The sequence below is a fragment of the Lygodium microphyllum genome, chromosome 8, assembly GCF_053477565.2.
Source record: "Lygodium microphyllum isolate KBCC chromosome 8, Lygodium_microphyllum_v1.1.10, whole genome shotgun sequence".
Classification (NCBI taxonomy): domain Eukaryota; kingdom Viridiplantae; phylum Streptophyta; class Polypodiopsida; order Schizaeales; family Lygodiaceae; genus Lygodium; species Lygodium microphyllum.
In genome coordinates this window covers 143,197,493-143,214,705 of record NC_141142.1, presented here as the reverse complement: position 1 = coordinate 143,214,705, position 17,213 = coordinate 143,197,493, and the positions used below count along the sequence as shown (strand labels likewise).

General features: G+C 46.6%; 1 protein-coding gene and 1 pseudogene across 3 annotated transcripts in view; one reads left to right on the top strand and one right to left on the bottom strand.

The window, feature by feature from the left end:
* Positions 1–17,213, bottom strand: part of CPSF100 (cleavage and polyadenylation specificity factor 100) — a 178,211-nt gene that overhangs the window by 71,027 nt on the left and 89,971 nt on the right. For 2 of the 3 annotated variants that reach the window (XM_087683646.1, XM_087683649.1), the window contains one exon: positions 1,627–1,734. The exons of the other annotated variant lie outside the window; for it this stretch is intronic. In XM_087683646.1, the coding sequence (XP_087539772.1) occupies positions 1,627–1,734 (108 nt within the window). The remainder of the gene's footprint in view (positions 1–1,626; positions 1,735–17,213) is intronic. 3 annotated transcript variants of the gene reach the window in all.
* Positions 569–788, top strand: LOC148032958 (hydrophobic protein RCI2A pseudogene; annotated as a pseudogene).

Genomic DNA, 17,213 nt, shown 5'->3' with positions numbered 1-17,213 from the left:
GATGCATGAGTGAAAAAATTGGTGAAACCTTGCATTACCTTGCCTCATTGTTTGGGATGCTTGCATACAAATGAGACAATACCACATCTACTATGATATCATACAAAAACTTGGATTTATTGGATAGACTTTCTCAATGACCGAATTCCAAGTCAGGATTTCGGAAATTGTTCTTGACATTTGGGCGGTTTTCACAAAGCATCTTCCAATATTCCCTCTTCTTTCATTGGGCAGTATATTGGGCTTTCTGGACTGTTTAGACTCAGAGGAGCCGTGCTTTTTATGGTACCATTTCAGCCTTATGGCATTCTGGCTTTCGCTGCAGCAATGATTTTATGTTTAGTGCCACGTTGTTGATCTAGATGCTTCTGCTATGGATGTGTTTTAATGCTATATTTTATATTTTAATAGGTTTTGCTCTGGCATTTGTTCTCCCTGTACCTTCTTTACCTAATGAGCAATGAACAGTGGTTTCACAGAGAGAGAGAGAGAGAGAGAGTCCCCTCATTTCTTTCCTTTCCTGGGGCTACATATCGTCTGTTATTCGTTCATCAGAGATGCAGGGACAGAATGGGTTCTGCCACATTCATCGACGTGCTGCTCGCCATCGTCCTCCCTCCTCTGGGGGTCTTCTTAAGGTTCGGTTGTGGGTGGGAGTTCTGGATATGCCTGCTGCTGACAATCTTGGGTTACATTCCTGGGATCATCTATGCCATTTACGTCCTTGTGGGTTAGCCAAGAATGGATGTTTCTCGGGTGAATGGAATGCGTCCCTTGACAGCGCAGGATGGATGCATCGAGAGACGCATCCTGATCATGCACAGTGCTAGCATGCATAAGGGGAATGGCATCCCTTGTGAAGAGGTCTTTTATGTGCTCTTGTTTGACTCATTGGACTCGCCGCACCATTGCAATGATAGTGTGGTAGCAGGAATGAGATCGAATTCTGTCCGTGTGGCATGCATGGCTGCAAATATTTGCAGTGTCAGCGCAGCTCAATAACGATTTGCTCATGGGGAATAATATTTCTAGTGGATGCCAAGATTAGGTTTTTGAACGTTGAAAATGTTGTAACATTTCATGTTAACATGTCGTGGATGAGCAGAATTTTAAGACTATGCAACTAAAAAAAGAGAGAGAGTCCCCTTTCCAGGGAGGACTTGGTCCCTTGGCATTCAGCAATCTTTGCTGCTTATTTGCCATGACTTTTGTACTCCTTTAGTCATCTAACCTTCTTTAACTTTAAAAGAGAGCTGAGTTTATCCATGATGGCCTAGAGCCATCCTACATCTTGTAATCTTGTAATCTTGTACTTTTTTCGTAATAAATACAATCACCTATTACACACACACACACACACACACACACACACACACACACAGAGAGAGAGAGAGAGAGTGTGTGTGTGTGTGTGTGTGCACGCGCGCGCACGATTGCACACATCTGAAGCATGTGCACATGGGCACATGTATGAGTGTGCATAAATGTGGGTTCCTGATGCAGATGTACATGCATGTGGGTGCAAGTTAGAGCAGTGATTTGTACACCCTCTCCAACTAGGGGGAAAATCAATTTTAACTGACAAGCATGAAATATTTTAATTGAGAAGCATGAATAGTGTTTTACCTGCCCTCGCTCTGTAAAAAGTACCAAGTTTTGTGGCTCACTTGCCCACTCCACAAAGAGGTCCCTTGCGAATCCTGCTTCCAAACTTGCCATTGAAGCAAACACCACCTGTATGTTTCTTGAATTGCTCATTTTGATATGACAAAATAATTGTACTTAGCTGCATAGAGATGACCACTTACTCACTGACTCGTGGTTACCCTCATAAAATTCCAAACTAGACTAATGGTTACCATCATAAACAAGTAAGAGAACTCAGAAGGCATAAGATGACCAAAAAAGTCAAGAAAATGATATAGCTCTAACAGTTGCTTAAGAGCTCAGATCCCATTTGAAACAAATATTGTGTTTCTTAAGCAGATCCACCAATTATGTTGCATAGTAGAGTCTAAAAATGCATAGAAGGGATTAAGTGATTTTTTTTTTCTAGCTTGTCTTTGCCTTGCAAAAGCATACATCCCGCACTACCTTCCAGCCACCACTCCTCTCAATTTCACGAGCTGCTGCCCATACTGAACATTGCCCCAGCCTGCGGGCTGCCTCCTGCATGCTGTCCCAGACTGCACACTGCCAGTAGCTAGAGCCACCACCAGCCAGCCTTTTGCGGCCCTCTCCTACAGCCCACCAACATTCTACCACTAGACAAGTGGCCGAATTGGTAGCATCATCTCTAGCCAACAGACTAGTGGCAGAATTGGTCGCATCATCTCTAGCCAAAAAACTAGCAAGTGACTCACCACAGTACATACTTTTTATAATCAGAGAAGAGAAAAAAACTCTATTAACAAGACTTCTCGGAACAAATAACCCAAGGCAAAATGCAAAATACAAAGCAGCCCTATAAGGGGCTTCCATATCAAAAAAAAACTCTATTAATAAGACTTCTCGGAACAAATAACCCAACGCAAAATTCAAAATACAAAGCAGCCCTATAAGGGGCTTCCATATCAAAAGATATGTAACAAGGGGATGTCTATTACAAAGCCTAAATGAATAACCAGTCAAGAGGACTATAATGCCACACCGAGTGTGTCTAGAAAAGAAAGAGTGTTGGAAACCCATGTCCTGAGAAAAGCATCTCTCCTCCTCCTCATAGTCTCCGAACATGACATGCCCACCTACGGCTCTCCAAGCACGTTTTAGCGGTCCATCGAGAAACAAATCTAAGCATCGCCGCCCAGCACTCCCATGGAATATTCCGGGGTTTGTCACCTACGGTCTCCCGATTCCGCTCTGCAATGGAACGTTTGCGGCCGAACCCACTAGGATCGACCTGGAATCTGGGTTTCTAGGGGTCAAGGTCTCCTGACAACATTCCAGCGTCCAGTTTTGGGCATCCTACTTTACGCAAAGATACCCAACCTGAAGCAAATCCATATCACACTTGGTTCAAAGAGAATGGGAAAAGAGAGGGATGCGCCACTTAACCTCTCTGCCCGTAGGGCATAGTCCCATTCCGGGCCCCTAAAACGACATGAATCGGGTTCTAACCTAACCATACCTAGAGGTCAAACGACAGTAAAACCTTGTGAGAAACCTCCCAATTCTCTGGGACCACCCTGCCGTAGGACAGACCCATCAGAGTTCTGCCCATCCGCTTCCTTTGATAGCTTTAGTTTTCTAGTTAGATCCTATCACATTTATGTGTGGTATTCAAAATCAGCTTCCTTAATTAGGCCTTTTAGGGAACAGGGTTTATTCCCGTAATTTACAGCACCGATACGAAAGCAAAACAAACAATCCTTTTCACAAACAAATTCTTTAACTTATCTTTAAGTTAATCTTTGTCTCCTACCCATACAGGAGAAATTATGTATCCTTTCTGTCCAGCAGAAGTACCCGGTCCAAATCACATGGCACCATAATTTCCATCCATTATCTAGAATAGGATCTTCCAACGCCTCCAGACATTGGGCTCACGACAGTCTTCATCTCCATTCCGAACTAGGCAAGGGGTGTCTAGAGCTCCACCTGACCCCAAGCGGCCTAGGAGTAAAACACAATTTCCATGGTTGGCCTTTTCCCCACTCGACCTTGGGCCCGTGAATCGAGCAGTGCCCTCTCGGGTTGAAATGTAGCGTGACCTTGGAGATTATCCACCCGCGCAAAATATCATTCCTTAATTAATCCAATTAAGAGTCAAGCACAATCCAAGCAATCAACCTAATATCATCTTCCAAGGCCCAACCTTCTTCTCAATAAGTACAAAGACATTTGTCTTTTCTTCGACTAGGGGTTTCTCAATCCTTAGAGCTCTCCTCTTGCCTTTGAAGATTGGGATTGTAATTCATGCCTAGCCCAATCCCCAAGTTGGGTTGATGGAGGTAGTAGTTGTTAGACAGTCCCCAAGGCATCTTAGTTTTAGCACTTATGATTGTTATTTGCGCTAACTATGCATAACATCAAGATTCCAATCTACCAAACAGGAACTATTAGTTCGTGTTGCTAGTAAAAGCTTGGGCAAATCCTAGAGCTTCGAAAATGAATTTCCTTAGGCTAAATCACTTATAATGCCTTCCATTTAATGTGCAAGCTATGTCATACCAACGGTGTGGTGGAAACACACCTATTATCGTGAGGACGGAAAGACGACAATGCTTGAAGCCTCATATGTTGTTTATGAGTTTATCGTATGGCATCTAAATGCAATTCACTTTTCCTATTATACACATTTGGGGAATTCGATCCTTCAAATACTTACGATGCACTTTACCCTTTTCAATGTCCTATTCTTGAGCGGCATAATACAGCCCTAATGTATCTCATGCGATAATCGAACAAGCATCCATTAGTTTGAAAATACATTACTTACGACCGGAACCGCGGTTGGGTTGGCACTCGTGCCCTCGCTCGAGGCTTCATCACGATTTGTGGGATTGCCACCCGCAGTCGACATTCTTCGCTTGGGGGCCATTCCCAATCTTCCTGACTTTAGGTGTAATTCCCACAGGAATTTAAGCAACCTCTTGAGAAGAGGGAGGGGGGAAAGCTCGCAGGATAGGGATTAAGTTTGCGGGAAAGGCAATAAAACTCAGGGAAGAAGGAGGAGGAAACACGTAGGGCCACCCTTCTCTAAGGAGGGGAAGAGCTCCTTCTTCTTCTTCTTCTTCTTCTTCTTCTTCTTCTTCTTCTTCTCCTCTCTTTTTCTTCTCCTTCTTCTCTCCTCTCTCTCTCCCTCTCTTCCCTGCAGCATCCTAGCCCCTCCTCTAATACTTCATATCCCCCTCCCCCTTACGATTGGGTGGGTGGGGGGGTTGGGGGGGGGAGGAGGGAACACCGAACTACCTTGAATTCTCTCACATCTCCATGGAGAGTATTAACAATCTCTATCCATATCCTAGAGAGAGTCATTACAGTAGATATGTCCAAAAAATCCATAGCCTCGCTACATCTGGCTATCCACATGTACCAAGCAATAATCTAGCTATATGCTCCCATCTATGACAATGTCCGCACTATCTGTGAGAAATCTGGCATGATAATCCTGCTCATAAGCTGACCAAAAACAAGATAGGTATGACACCCATGTACATCCTCATATCTGCAAGATAGGCAGCTCAAGAAGGCAAACCACTCCCCCACTATAGAAGCTACCTGTAAAGAAAAACTCCCCCATGATAGGAGAGTCTTCTCTCCAATGGAGTCACCTCTCTCTATCTTCAATAGTTGGGAGAGAAGTGCCTGGCTCCATTTCTCTTCAACGGTGACTGAGTCAATCTAGTAAAGTCTTGAAAATACTAATCTCCATACCTATATAATTGATGCAATGAATCAGACCTCAAAATTGTTCCCAAGCGCTATAGTTTGGGTGTGCTGAAATATTCAATGTATACTAGGGTGCCATGGTCCACTAATGTATACAATCCAATGATCAACACAAGGTAGAGACTGAGTAAGAGTAGTCCAAAAAAGTCCTCTCTCTCTCTCTCTTTTTTTTTCCGTAAAAGGTAATTGTATTAATTACGAAAAAAATACAAGATTACTTGATTACAAGATACATGATGACATTAAGCCATCAGGTGAAGAGGTTCTCTCTCTCTCTCTCTGATTACAAGAGACACAAGGGCCCTAGGCCAACGTGTGGGAAGTCCCCGTAGTAATGCACCAAAAAGGTTACACCAATCATGGCAACGACCCAGAGGCAATTGCCATATGCCAAGGATGCAAATCCTCCCGAGGGAGCAAGTCGGAGTGTCGGATGAGATCTAGCTGCCAATGCAAGAGCCCTTTAAGCCTGGCAATATGGCGCGGTACATTAGAGGCCGAATCAAAGAGAAAAGCATTGCGCGTGGTCCAAATGTGCCAGCATCCCCAGTATCTGAAAAAGTGAAATAAGATCTTCATATGCAACTGTGGCGGTGTGGGATACTTCGGGCGCACAAAAACCCAGTCGAAAGGAGTTAGTGAGGACCCCACCACAGCGCGCCAAATGTGCGACAAGAGTGACCAGATATTCTTGGCGAGCGGGCAAGAAAGAAAACAATGTCGGGCCGATTCCGCCATTGTGGTACAGAAGAAACAATTACCATTCGAGATGCGGCGCTTGGCAAGGGCCGAGGCAAGAGGAAGACCACCAATCATTACCCGCCAAAGAAAGACCTTGCATTTGAAAGGTGCCTTATTCAGCCAGCCCTCCATCAGCGTTGTCTGCCACCATGACAGCGATTTCCGCAGTCCCCAAACAGTATTAGCTTTCTCACCCAGCCATTGGTGATCTTGAATGAGAAGACGATACACCTGATTAGTAGAGGCCTTTTCCAGACTCAACCGGCCTGCAAGGTCCCAGTCCTGCCAAGGGCGATCCACAGCCAGGGCAGGAAAGGGTTGCCTACCCTGAAGCTCCGACGAAAGCTTTCCCCATAAATCACGGTATCCGCACGGAATCTTGAAAAGTCGCCTAGCAGTCCGAAATGATAGGAGGACATTGCGAGTGGCAAGGGTAGCATCCGCAACCGACGTCACACCTAAACGGGCCATGCGGTTAAATCTCAGTCTGAGCTGATGTTTATCCTCCCATGAAAGTAGTCTGGATACTGCCAACAATTCCAGCTGAAAGAAGTTAGTCTACAAGCGGTCCCCTACCGGGTGCCAACGGGCCTTTTGGAGCACCACTTTCCAAGAGCCGACCAAGTGCAGTAACAAAGAGGAAGAGGGACTGGAAAAACGAGAGTCAGCATTAAGGACATGCCACCAGGAGGCCCAAAGCCAGGTGTTACCATGGCGGAGCCCGCTGTCCTCAAGAAAATAACAGGCTATGATGGTCCACGGGTGATGATCCACACACATGGCACGAAAAAGGGACCAATGGAGAGCTAGCATATGAGTTTCTGCATCCAAAATAGCTCCACCACCCATGCGCTTAGGGGTACATGTATGTGACCATGAAATCCACGAAATGCCTGCCTGCAGTGAATCCTTCTTCCATAGCATGAAACGGATGGGATGAGTGAGAGCCTTCAAAGTAGTAGGCGTCCATGGCAACAATGGCAGAAAATACGTTAGCATTGGTAGCATAATTGTCTGAGCCACTTTGAGGCGAACATGGAATGGCCACGCTTGCGACTTCCAATACATAAACTTCGCCGCCAGTTTTTGTGAAATCCACTCCAGCAGGTCCTTTGGCCGTACATCCACCCCCAATGGGTATCCAAGATGCCTGACAATGGAGCCACGGGAAACCACCTGGCCTTGCCAGCCTAATGACTGTAAATCAGGCTCCGTGCAACTGAGAATGGCTGACTTAAAGGCATTGATGCGAAGCCCAGAGGCCTGACCAAAAAGCGTCCAAACATCTAATGCATTTCGAATGTTGTCCCTGTCCGCCTGCAAAATCATAAAAGGTGTCATCAGCCAAAGATTGGCTAATGAAGTGCTGGCCCAAAGAAAGAGACAACCCTGCCAGCTGACCAGAAGCTGCCATGGAGGATAACATCGAAAGGACCGGGTGAGTCGCCAGGGCAAAGAAGAGAGGACTCAAAGGACAACCCTGTCTGACCGAGCATGCAAGGACAAATGGCTCTGTAACCCCACCATTGAGCATAACTTTGGAGGAAGCCGCAGCACTAATGGTGTAGATCAATCGGGACATCCGGGTACCAAAGCCCATAGCAGACATGAGATCTGCAATGAAAGACCAGTCGACATAATCAAACACCTTTTCCAAGTCCAATTGAATCAATACCACTTCCTGACCGGAGTGTCGCGCATAGTCAATAGCCATTTGCACATTTAAGATATTATGCAGAATGTTGCGGCCCTTAATGAAACCATATTGGAGAGGATGCACAATAGCGGGAAGGTGCTTGTGAAGCCGATTCGCCAGCACTTTGGAGTAGATTTTATACATGGAGCTCATCAAAGAGATTGGTCTCCAGTGTTGCAGCTTTGACGGCGAAGGGACCTTTGGAATCAGCTTGATAAGGCCTTCTTTCCAGGAGGAGGGCATGACCCCTGTTTCCCAAACCTGCTGAAACATGACCACCAATGGCTTCACCAACTGCGTGGCCGAGTTCTGAAAGAATTCATTAGTGAGACCATCCCAGCCAGGACTTTTATCCTTAGGCAGGTGCAACAAAACATCCATAACCTTCTCCTCGCAAATATCCGCCTCCAAAGTGGCTTGCATATGAAATGGAACCTGCTGGCGGACCAGATGATAGAAGACCGAGCGGGCATGCGTAACCTGGCTAGAAGGCAAGGAAGAAGAACCAAGAAGTTCCATAAAATAATTTCTGCACATATTGACAATGGTCTGCGGATCAGTGACCATGCAACCTTCCGAATCCTGGAGTCTGGTCATATTGTCGCGAGCCGGAGACGCATGCAAGGCGCGAAAGAACTTATGAGACTGGCAGGCACTATCTTGCAATGTGTCAGTCAAGTTATGGAGCTTGGCCTGCTGATAAGATTTCAACTGAAACACTTAAAGAAGATGGGCCCGTGACAGCAGAAAATCATCATCTGGGGAATCCAGGAGCAAGGAACGCACCAAAGCCAGTAAGTCCTCTGCTGCAGATCGATGCCGGCGACAAAGCGAGGCATGATGGATCCCATACTGCCGAGCAACCCACTGCACATTAGAGAGCAACCGTGCAAATGAAGGCAAGCCCTCAGAGGCGAAGTCCAATAAGAACCTCTCAATCAATTGCTGCATATAGCCCTGAAAAATTGAATGCTTCAAATAAGAGGAGTTGAAACGTAAAGGGAGCCTATCCAGCAACTGCATAAAAGGTGCAATAGATTGTGCCCGCATCTCAAGCTGGAGGGGGAAATGGTCCGACAACGCATACTGCTGCAAGACCTTCATTTCCAGCATCTCGAGAAGAAAATCATCCCCCTGCATGATATACATTCTGTCCAGCCGCGACCAAGTAGTTGCATATTGTGCGGAATGAAAAGTAAACCCTGAAAAAGAAGGCTGAAGCCACGACCAAAGATCTTGCTTAAGTACGTGCAAAGCAAAGGAATTCCACACCCGGCTTTCCGGCGAATCCATTACCGAATGCCCTGAAGTGGACTGAGGAGTGAACACACATATTGAAATCTCCCATCAAAAACCCCCTTCGGCCAAGTGACATGGAGGCCTGCAAAGTGGACCAAAGATCCCTCCGAGATGCGGGATCATTCGGAGCATAGAGGCCCAATAACCATAAAATCTCTCCTTCAAATAAGACTTCGATTATCAGAAAGCGGCCCTGCACATCATTTTTAACAAGGACAGGCTGGTATTTCTCATGGACAATCATCAGCACGCCCGAATAGTGCGTAGCATGGGTCCCTGCATAAAACAGACGGAATCCATGACAATCCACAACTTCTCCTGCTTCACCGTGACTTTTGTGCTCAACTGCACACAATACATCCCACTGGTTCTCATGCAAGACGGTCCACATGGTATGTTGCTTATGGCGAGAGCAAATGCCTCGCACATTCCACGTGGCTATCTTCATGTATCTTCAAAAAGGAAGTCAGGAACGAGGCGCCTGTTGCCTCGATTTCACCTTTTCCGCGAGAGCATCCAGGACGCCCTCATCCAGAAAATCAGCCAATACTGCAAACGAATTCTGGCGACCTGCTTTAGAGGTAGAAGGGAAATCCACTGCCTTGGGAGTGGGGCAGGGATAACGCCGATCCCAGGGTGTAATCACATTACCTTTGGTATCAAACGCCAGCTTAGCAGGGGGGCCTTTGGGGCCGTCGGTATAGACTTTCCTTGGAGTCTGATTACGGGGGGCAGACGGGGCCATAGTACGCACAGCCTGTTGTGAAGTGACCATTTCTTTCCTGCGCGTATAGGTGCGCACGGAGTCCTGGGAAGCAGTAGGCCCAGGATCCGCCAGGCCTGCATCCAACTTTTTACCTTTTTTGGAACGTGCCTCAATCCAGTCAGTGCGACCGGAATCCAAACCCAGGACCTGTTGTTTGCCTTTATCCATGACATGAGGTGAGTGAAGGGCTTCCTGGGGCGGGGCATCAAGCACCATGTCATCCTTGGGCAGCACAACCTGCGCATCTTCCGATGACGGTTCCCTTTCAGGGCATTCAGCCATGAAATGCCCCAATTTACCACATGAAAAGCAGTGTCCCGCAAAGTTGCCCCATTTCAAGCGAAAATGCAAAGGATGCATGCCTGAACAATTGAGGTGAAGCCACACGGGCCTTTTCCTGGCCGTGTCCCATAACATGCATAAACGGTTGCGGTTCATTGCCCTGAGGCTTGGGAGAACCAGCACTGTTCCCACAACCGCCGTCGCATCCTTCAACATTGGCCAATAGACCGCCGGACAATGTTCCACTTCCACCCACACCGGGCATTCTCGTTGAAGCAGACGCTGGAAGTCGGCCATGGGGCGCCATGGTACAACATGGACCAGGCGGCGATCAAAGAAAAGTGGCAACTTGGACAGGAGCTCAGCTCGATGCGTTTCCGATTTCAACAGCACCTCATAAAAGCCGTGAGGTCCAAGGAAGATCTCCTCAACACACTCCCCTTGCAATAAATGGTGCATCCACTGGCGAATATGCGACAGCAATGGGATCATGCCAGTGAAGAAACGTATAACTGCACGGTCATAAAACACCGAGAAGGATCGCAAGACTGATTTGGGGTCCACTGTGGCTTCCAGCACATCATCCGTGCCCGCATCAGAAAAAGATTCATTATTATGCTGGACATAATCGCCAAGCAGAGTATTGGCAAAGTCCAGCAAATGTTCCCAGTCAATTTCCTGCGAATCCACAGGATCAGAGGCCACTTGCGCATAGGAACGTTCCTGAGGACCCATTGGCTCATCAGAAGTATGCTTGGAGCGTTTGCCGGCAGGCGGCAGTTCAGACCCCGGAGGCAGCTCCTCCGTGCATGGCACCATATCCTCCGGCTCCTCTGCATCGGAATCAGGGCCAAGGGCAGCCACCATCCGGTCGAGAAAATCCATATCCAGGCCAGCCATACCGCTGTCTTCTCTCTCTCTCTCTCTCTCTCTCTCTCTCTCTCTCTCTCTCTCTCTCTCTCTCTCTCTCTCTCTCTCTCTCTCTCTCTCTCTCTCTCTCTCTCTCTCCCTCCCTCTCTCTCTCTCTCTCTCTCTCTCTCTCTCTCTCTCTGTGCAAGTCTCGCAGACCGGTCAAACGTGGACGGGGCAGGCGTCACGGGGACAGGCACAAGGCAGACGGCGAGGGGCAGATGCGAAGGGCGCCACTCGCTGGCACAGAACCAGCGAACAGCGGCGAAAGTGGCGGGCAGATGGAGGGCGTCCACGGGGCCTGGCGATAGAGGGCGCAGGTTAGGGCGACGGCAGGGGGCGCGAGTCACAGGTCACGCGGGCAACGGCAGCAGGGCACACAGAACGGGGCGACGTCAGGGGCCCTGGTCGATAGGTCAAGCAGGCGGCAGCAGGGCACGACGCACAGGCGACGACCCCATCTTCATCGCGTTCGAGCTCTCCTACAGTCACAAGCGACGGGGCGCGCAGGCGAGGGGGCAGTCAGGCGATGGGGCGCAGGCGAGGGGGGCGCGCTCAGGCGACGGGGCGCAGGCGACAAGGCATGCTCAGGCGACGGGGCGCGTAGTCTCTCTCTCTCTCTCTCTCTCTCTCTCTCTCTCTCTCTCTCTCCCTCCCTCCCTCCCTCCCTCCCTCCCTCCCTCCCTCCCTCCCTCTCTCTCTCTCTCTCTCTCTCTCTCTCTCTCTCTCTCTCTCTCTCTCTCTCTCTCTCTCTCTCTCTCTCTATCTCTATCTATCTATCTATCTATCTATCTATTAGGCCCCCCCAAGGAAGGGGTGTTTCAAGGTCAGCTGGAACACTTCAAAGCTGGTGCATAGTTGCACAAAACACAATTTCCCAACTTGGGAAATGGCATTTGTATGCCTTGTTTTTGGAAACATGAAACAAATTCCCGCTTCTTCCAAGACCACAACCATGAAGCCTCTATCTACCCACCAACCTCTTGCCTCCCTAGTACAACCTCTTGACTTTTCCACCCCTACAACCTTTAATCCTCAATAACTTCAACACCCCCCTCATTGGAAACACTCTTCAAAGCAATGGCCTCCACAATTGCCTCAATCCTTTCTTCCCTAGAAGTGATGGCACAAGACTAGCAAGGCTCAAAAACCTAAGAAATACAACTTCTTGCACAGCAGTAAGACAAAGGAGAAAACTCAATTTCTGATACAAAACTAGTCCTTCTCTTCCACAAGGGACCCTAGACACTTCTATATCCCTCATGAATGTTGCTTTTTGCACATTAGCACTCATTGGTTAGGGTTATGGTTGCTAACTCGACATTGAACTCCATTCCTTGAGATAGCACTAGGTCACATGCTAACACACCCACACATATACTTGTGCACAGGCACTAGGGAACACAATTACACTTAGATACACTCGTTCACCTACGTAAGCATTAGCCACTCACTGCTTGTGCTCGCGCATACACTTGTAGTCACTAGTGGGTCATTGCATACGCACACACTCAGTTGCACATGCATGCATGATGGCATGCATATTCTTAGATTCTTATATGCATACACCATTAAGCATGAGCCACCCTTGGACCCACCTATGACATATACCATTAGCCACGACCCATTGATAGACCAAGTCACAAGAAGAAACACCTAACTATGGTCAAAAGAAGGTAGTTGGTTGTGACCCAAGACTGAAAGCTAAAGAGTAACTCATAGGGTGAGTTTAACTAATTAGTGAATAAAAAAGACACTATTTGTGCACATGAGACTTTGAATTCAAAAAATGAAGCTTTTTTTGAATCATAGTTATTTAGCTTTGAAGTTATTATACACCTAGGAAATTAAATCATAGTTATTTAGTATTGAAGTTATTAAAAAGTGCTTGAACCATTAAAGACACAAGGAAGTATCAGTTCGGGGGGGCGAGAGAGAAATCAAAACCCATCACACAAACCAACGAGAGCAACCCAACATCAAATTTAAGAGAACCTCACAAAGGATATGCACCACATAGGATAGATCAAGTCGACAAGAACTAAGGTAACACGAGTGCATGCACTTGCAAGAGAGAGAAGGAACTACAACTATCAATAGCCAACCAACAATATCCTATATATTCGAGAGGATAATTCCACTAGTAGCACAAGAAAAGCATAAACACACACACGACTCTTAATATGGAGAAGGAATGGATTTTACAAGAAGCACCTAGGGATTTGCACAAATCCTTGGGAAGTTTTCGTGCTATGATATAAAAGGATCCTAGCTAATCGAGTTGAACTTAGAACTACAATACTACACATTAGTTTATCAAAGCAAGGACACACTTAGCAAACCTATAGATTTAATCGTGTCCAATCAACAGTTGAGAGAGAACATGTAGCATGAAATAAATGACATAAGAAGCTTGCTACTTAACATGGGACTCACAGGATCTTCAAAAGACTTGATCACTAATCTTGTTCAAAGGACATTGCCCAACAACTCTTAACGCCTTACACATTGATACTCATGTGGTATTTTGGTGGCGACTGTGGTAAGGGACATGATGGGCATCCATAGGATGTTCTTTGGTGGCTAATTTCCAAGCACTATATCATTATATATTTTTTATTATATTGATCACCCACCATTTGACAGAGGGTGTTGGCATTGTATATTGAGCATACCATGTGAAAGGTAAAAAGGATTGAGCAAGAGAGCACGAAGGTGAGAGCTATGGTGGATGGAGCAAGAGCAAGAAAGAGACTCCAAATGCGGAAACTCCAACAATCACAATGTGTAACCGACCTTCCCTTTATTCAAATGTCACTAAAAGAATAAGGAATGAAGTGACAGTGATGGACGCCCGCCACCTACAATGTGCAGATGCGAGAACTGTCACTGTAGTAATACATGGATGGCAAGGCAAAGGCGCCTTTACCCCCAACAACCTCCCACTTAAATGCGAATCTGCCTTAGTGAGGAGTAAGAATAAGAAAGAAAAAAGATGGTACAACATGTACATAGATACAAGAGGATAAGGAAAAACATCATCTCATCCAACGCCCATCAACTTTCTAAGGAAGGCAAAGCGCTTTGTAGAGAGGCTTTTGGTTAGCAGGTCTGCAAGATTTTGGTCAGTTGAGATCTTCACAAGGTCAACAATTTGTCCTCAACAACCCCACGAATGAAGTGATACCTCATTCCAATATGTTTTGTCTTCGCATGGAAGACTGGATTCTTGGTTGATTCTTCGCTAATTAGATAGCACTCATAGAATCCAAATGCAATCTAGGGATAGCATCTGCAATACCAAGGTCAATAACCAAACGACCCAACCAAATGGCCTCCTTGCAAGCCTCAGTGGCTGCAACATACTCGACCTCTGTAGTAGAAAGGGCCGTGTATTTCTGCACCCTAGACATCCATGAAACAGCACCTCCAGCAAAAGTGAACACATAGCCAAAGATGAACTTCTTACTATCTACATGTCCTACATAGTTAGAGTCAGTGTATCCCACGACTCCAGTATCCTGGTTGCCATAACATATGCACATATCAGCAGTGCCCTTCAGGTATCTCATGATACCCTTCACGGCATCCCAATGCCTCTTGCCAGGTGTAACCATATAACGTACCACAACAATGACTACAAAGGCAATATCTCGACGGGTGGCTATCATGGCATACATAAGACTGCCCACTATAGATGCATAGGGAATATTGGCCATCTCGGCCCTCTACTCATCTGTCTGCGGACAATCAGCTTGTGATACCTTCACATGAGAAGGCAATGGACAGTCAATAGGCTTTACATCCTGTATACGGAAGCGCTCAAGGACTTTATGAATGTACTCTCTATGTGATAGATAGAGTAGTCCTTGATGCCTATAACAGGTAATGTGCATACCAAGAATATGAGAGACCTGTCTCAGATCTTTCGTCTTAAAGCTCTTCTTGAGTTGAGCCTTAAGAGCATCTAGCTCATCATGAGCTTTCCCTGCCAAAAGCATGTCATCCACATAGAGTACCAAAATCAATAAAGATCCATCACGCGCTTTCTTCGTGTACAAGCACGAATCCATAGCACTACGGCTCTAGCCCTATGACTGCATAAATACATCGAGCTTATGATATCATTCCCTAGATGTCTGCTTCAAGCCAAAAAGACTTTTCCTCAATCTGCACACTAGGTGTTCCCTGCCAGGCTCTGCAAAGCCCTTAGGCTGCTCCATGTAAATCTCATCATGCAAGTCGCCATGTAAGAAAGCCATCTTGACATCCAACTGATACAAGTCCAAGTCAAGCTGTGCAGCCAAAGCCAAGACTAAGAGTAGGGTGGTTATCTTAACCAAAGGAGGGAAAACCTCATCAAAGTCAACACCATGCTCCTGCTTAAAACCCTTTGCTACCAATCTAGCCTTGTATGCCGGCCTGGGGTATCCAAGGATACTTTTCAACTTGTACACCCACTTGCAAGGCAAAGCCCTCTTGCTACTAGGCAAGGAAACCAAATCCCACGTATGATTCTTATGCAACGAGTCAATCTCAAACATCATAGGTAAGAGGCTCTCCTACATCTGTAACCAAGACAATTTATGGAGGGCTCATAACGGTCAGGAGGTCATCTATCTCTAGTAAAACGCCTCAATGCGGGTTGTGATGCCTGTCCAATATCCTGTCTAACATCCTGGCCACAAGAATCAGCTGGTGCAAGCTGTCTAGCTACCTGTGCAGGAGCAGGGGGGTCATCTTGAAAGATAACCCTGCGTATCTCAACAACTTTCTCAGACTACATATACATTTTGTCCTCATGGAACATGACATCATGTGGCTGCGAATCAATTTCCACATCTGAGATCCCAAAGACGATATCCCATCTCACCTGCATCTCCATAGCCAAGGAAAATGCATTACTTTTAGGATCCAGCTTATTGCGTTTATCCTTGGGCACATAGCAAAACACCTCACATCCAAAGACACACAAATGAGCATATAAGGAAGGCTTTCCTGTCCATACCTCCTCTACAACCTAGAAGTCAATACCACTGTAAGGTGACCTGTTAATGAGATGCACAACAATAGAGACTGCTAGGAATAAAGGACCCTTGTGCCTTTTAAATGTGCACGGCTGTTAACACACCGTTAACACATTTGTACTTTCACATATATCTACCTAAAATCCTAAAGAGGTACACTAGTCTCTATACCCAAGAACATTGTATCTCACTCTGCAATCTGCACACACACACACTCTCTCTCTCTCTATTTTCCCCCTATGATGTCCCCATACGCCCCACCCAAGGGGCAATCACCATATGTAGCTTTGGATGAGGATATTTGGGAGTTCTCGAAGGAGGGAGAGGTTATCTTACTAGGAGACTTTCATGCCAGGACAGCCTCCCATTAAGTGTCTTTCTTTGATGCATCTGAGATGTTACAGGAGCAAGATGTGTCAGAGCTACAATTGGAGAGGACATCTCAGGATACGGGGGAAGTCACCAAATATGGGAGATACCTTGTGGAGATGGGCACAACACACAGGTTGGCCATTCTCAATGGCATAGCTAGATACCCCCGATCCGGTGCCTTCACATATTATCCTCACCGACACGGTGCCAGTACAATAGACTATATTCTTGCCCCACCGATACTGATATCTCACATCCAAGACCTCTCAATATCCCCACGCCTTCTTGGAGTTGCAGTGGATCATGCCTACCTATCATTCACCATTGACCTCCAATTCACTGACACACCGACCCATCATACAACTTACCAACACCCGAGATACCTCTTTTCCAGAGAGACAGAGGATATCTATGAGGCAGAGATCCTCAGATTGTTACACGATGCAATCCCCAACATTCCATTACAGAACCTGACTCAGTAGTTCAGTGAGGCCCTACGCATTGCTGCAGGTATAGCCTTCCCACACTCACGACCCACACACAGAACCTCCACCAGGGTGACTCCTCGGAACAGCTGGTATGATGATGAGTGCCACAAGACCAGAGCACGGCTACAGAGAGAGACAGAGAGAGATAGCACTGGGGTCCACTACCCACAGACAAGCACAAATACTCTTTAGACGCATCACACGGTGGAAGAAGAGAACATTCTTGGCCCAGCTGGAGCGAA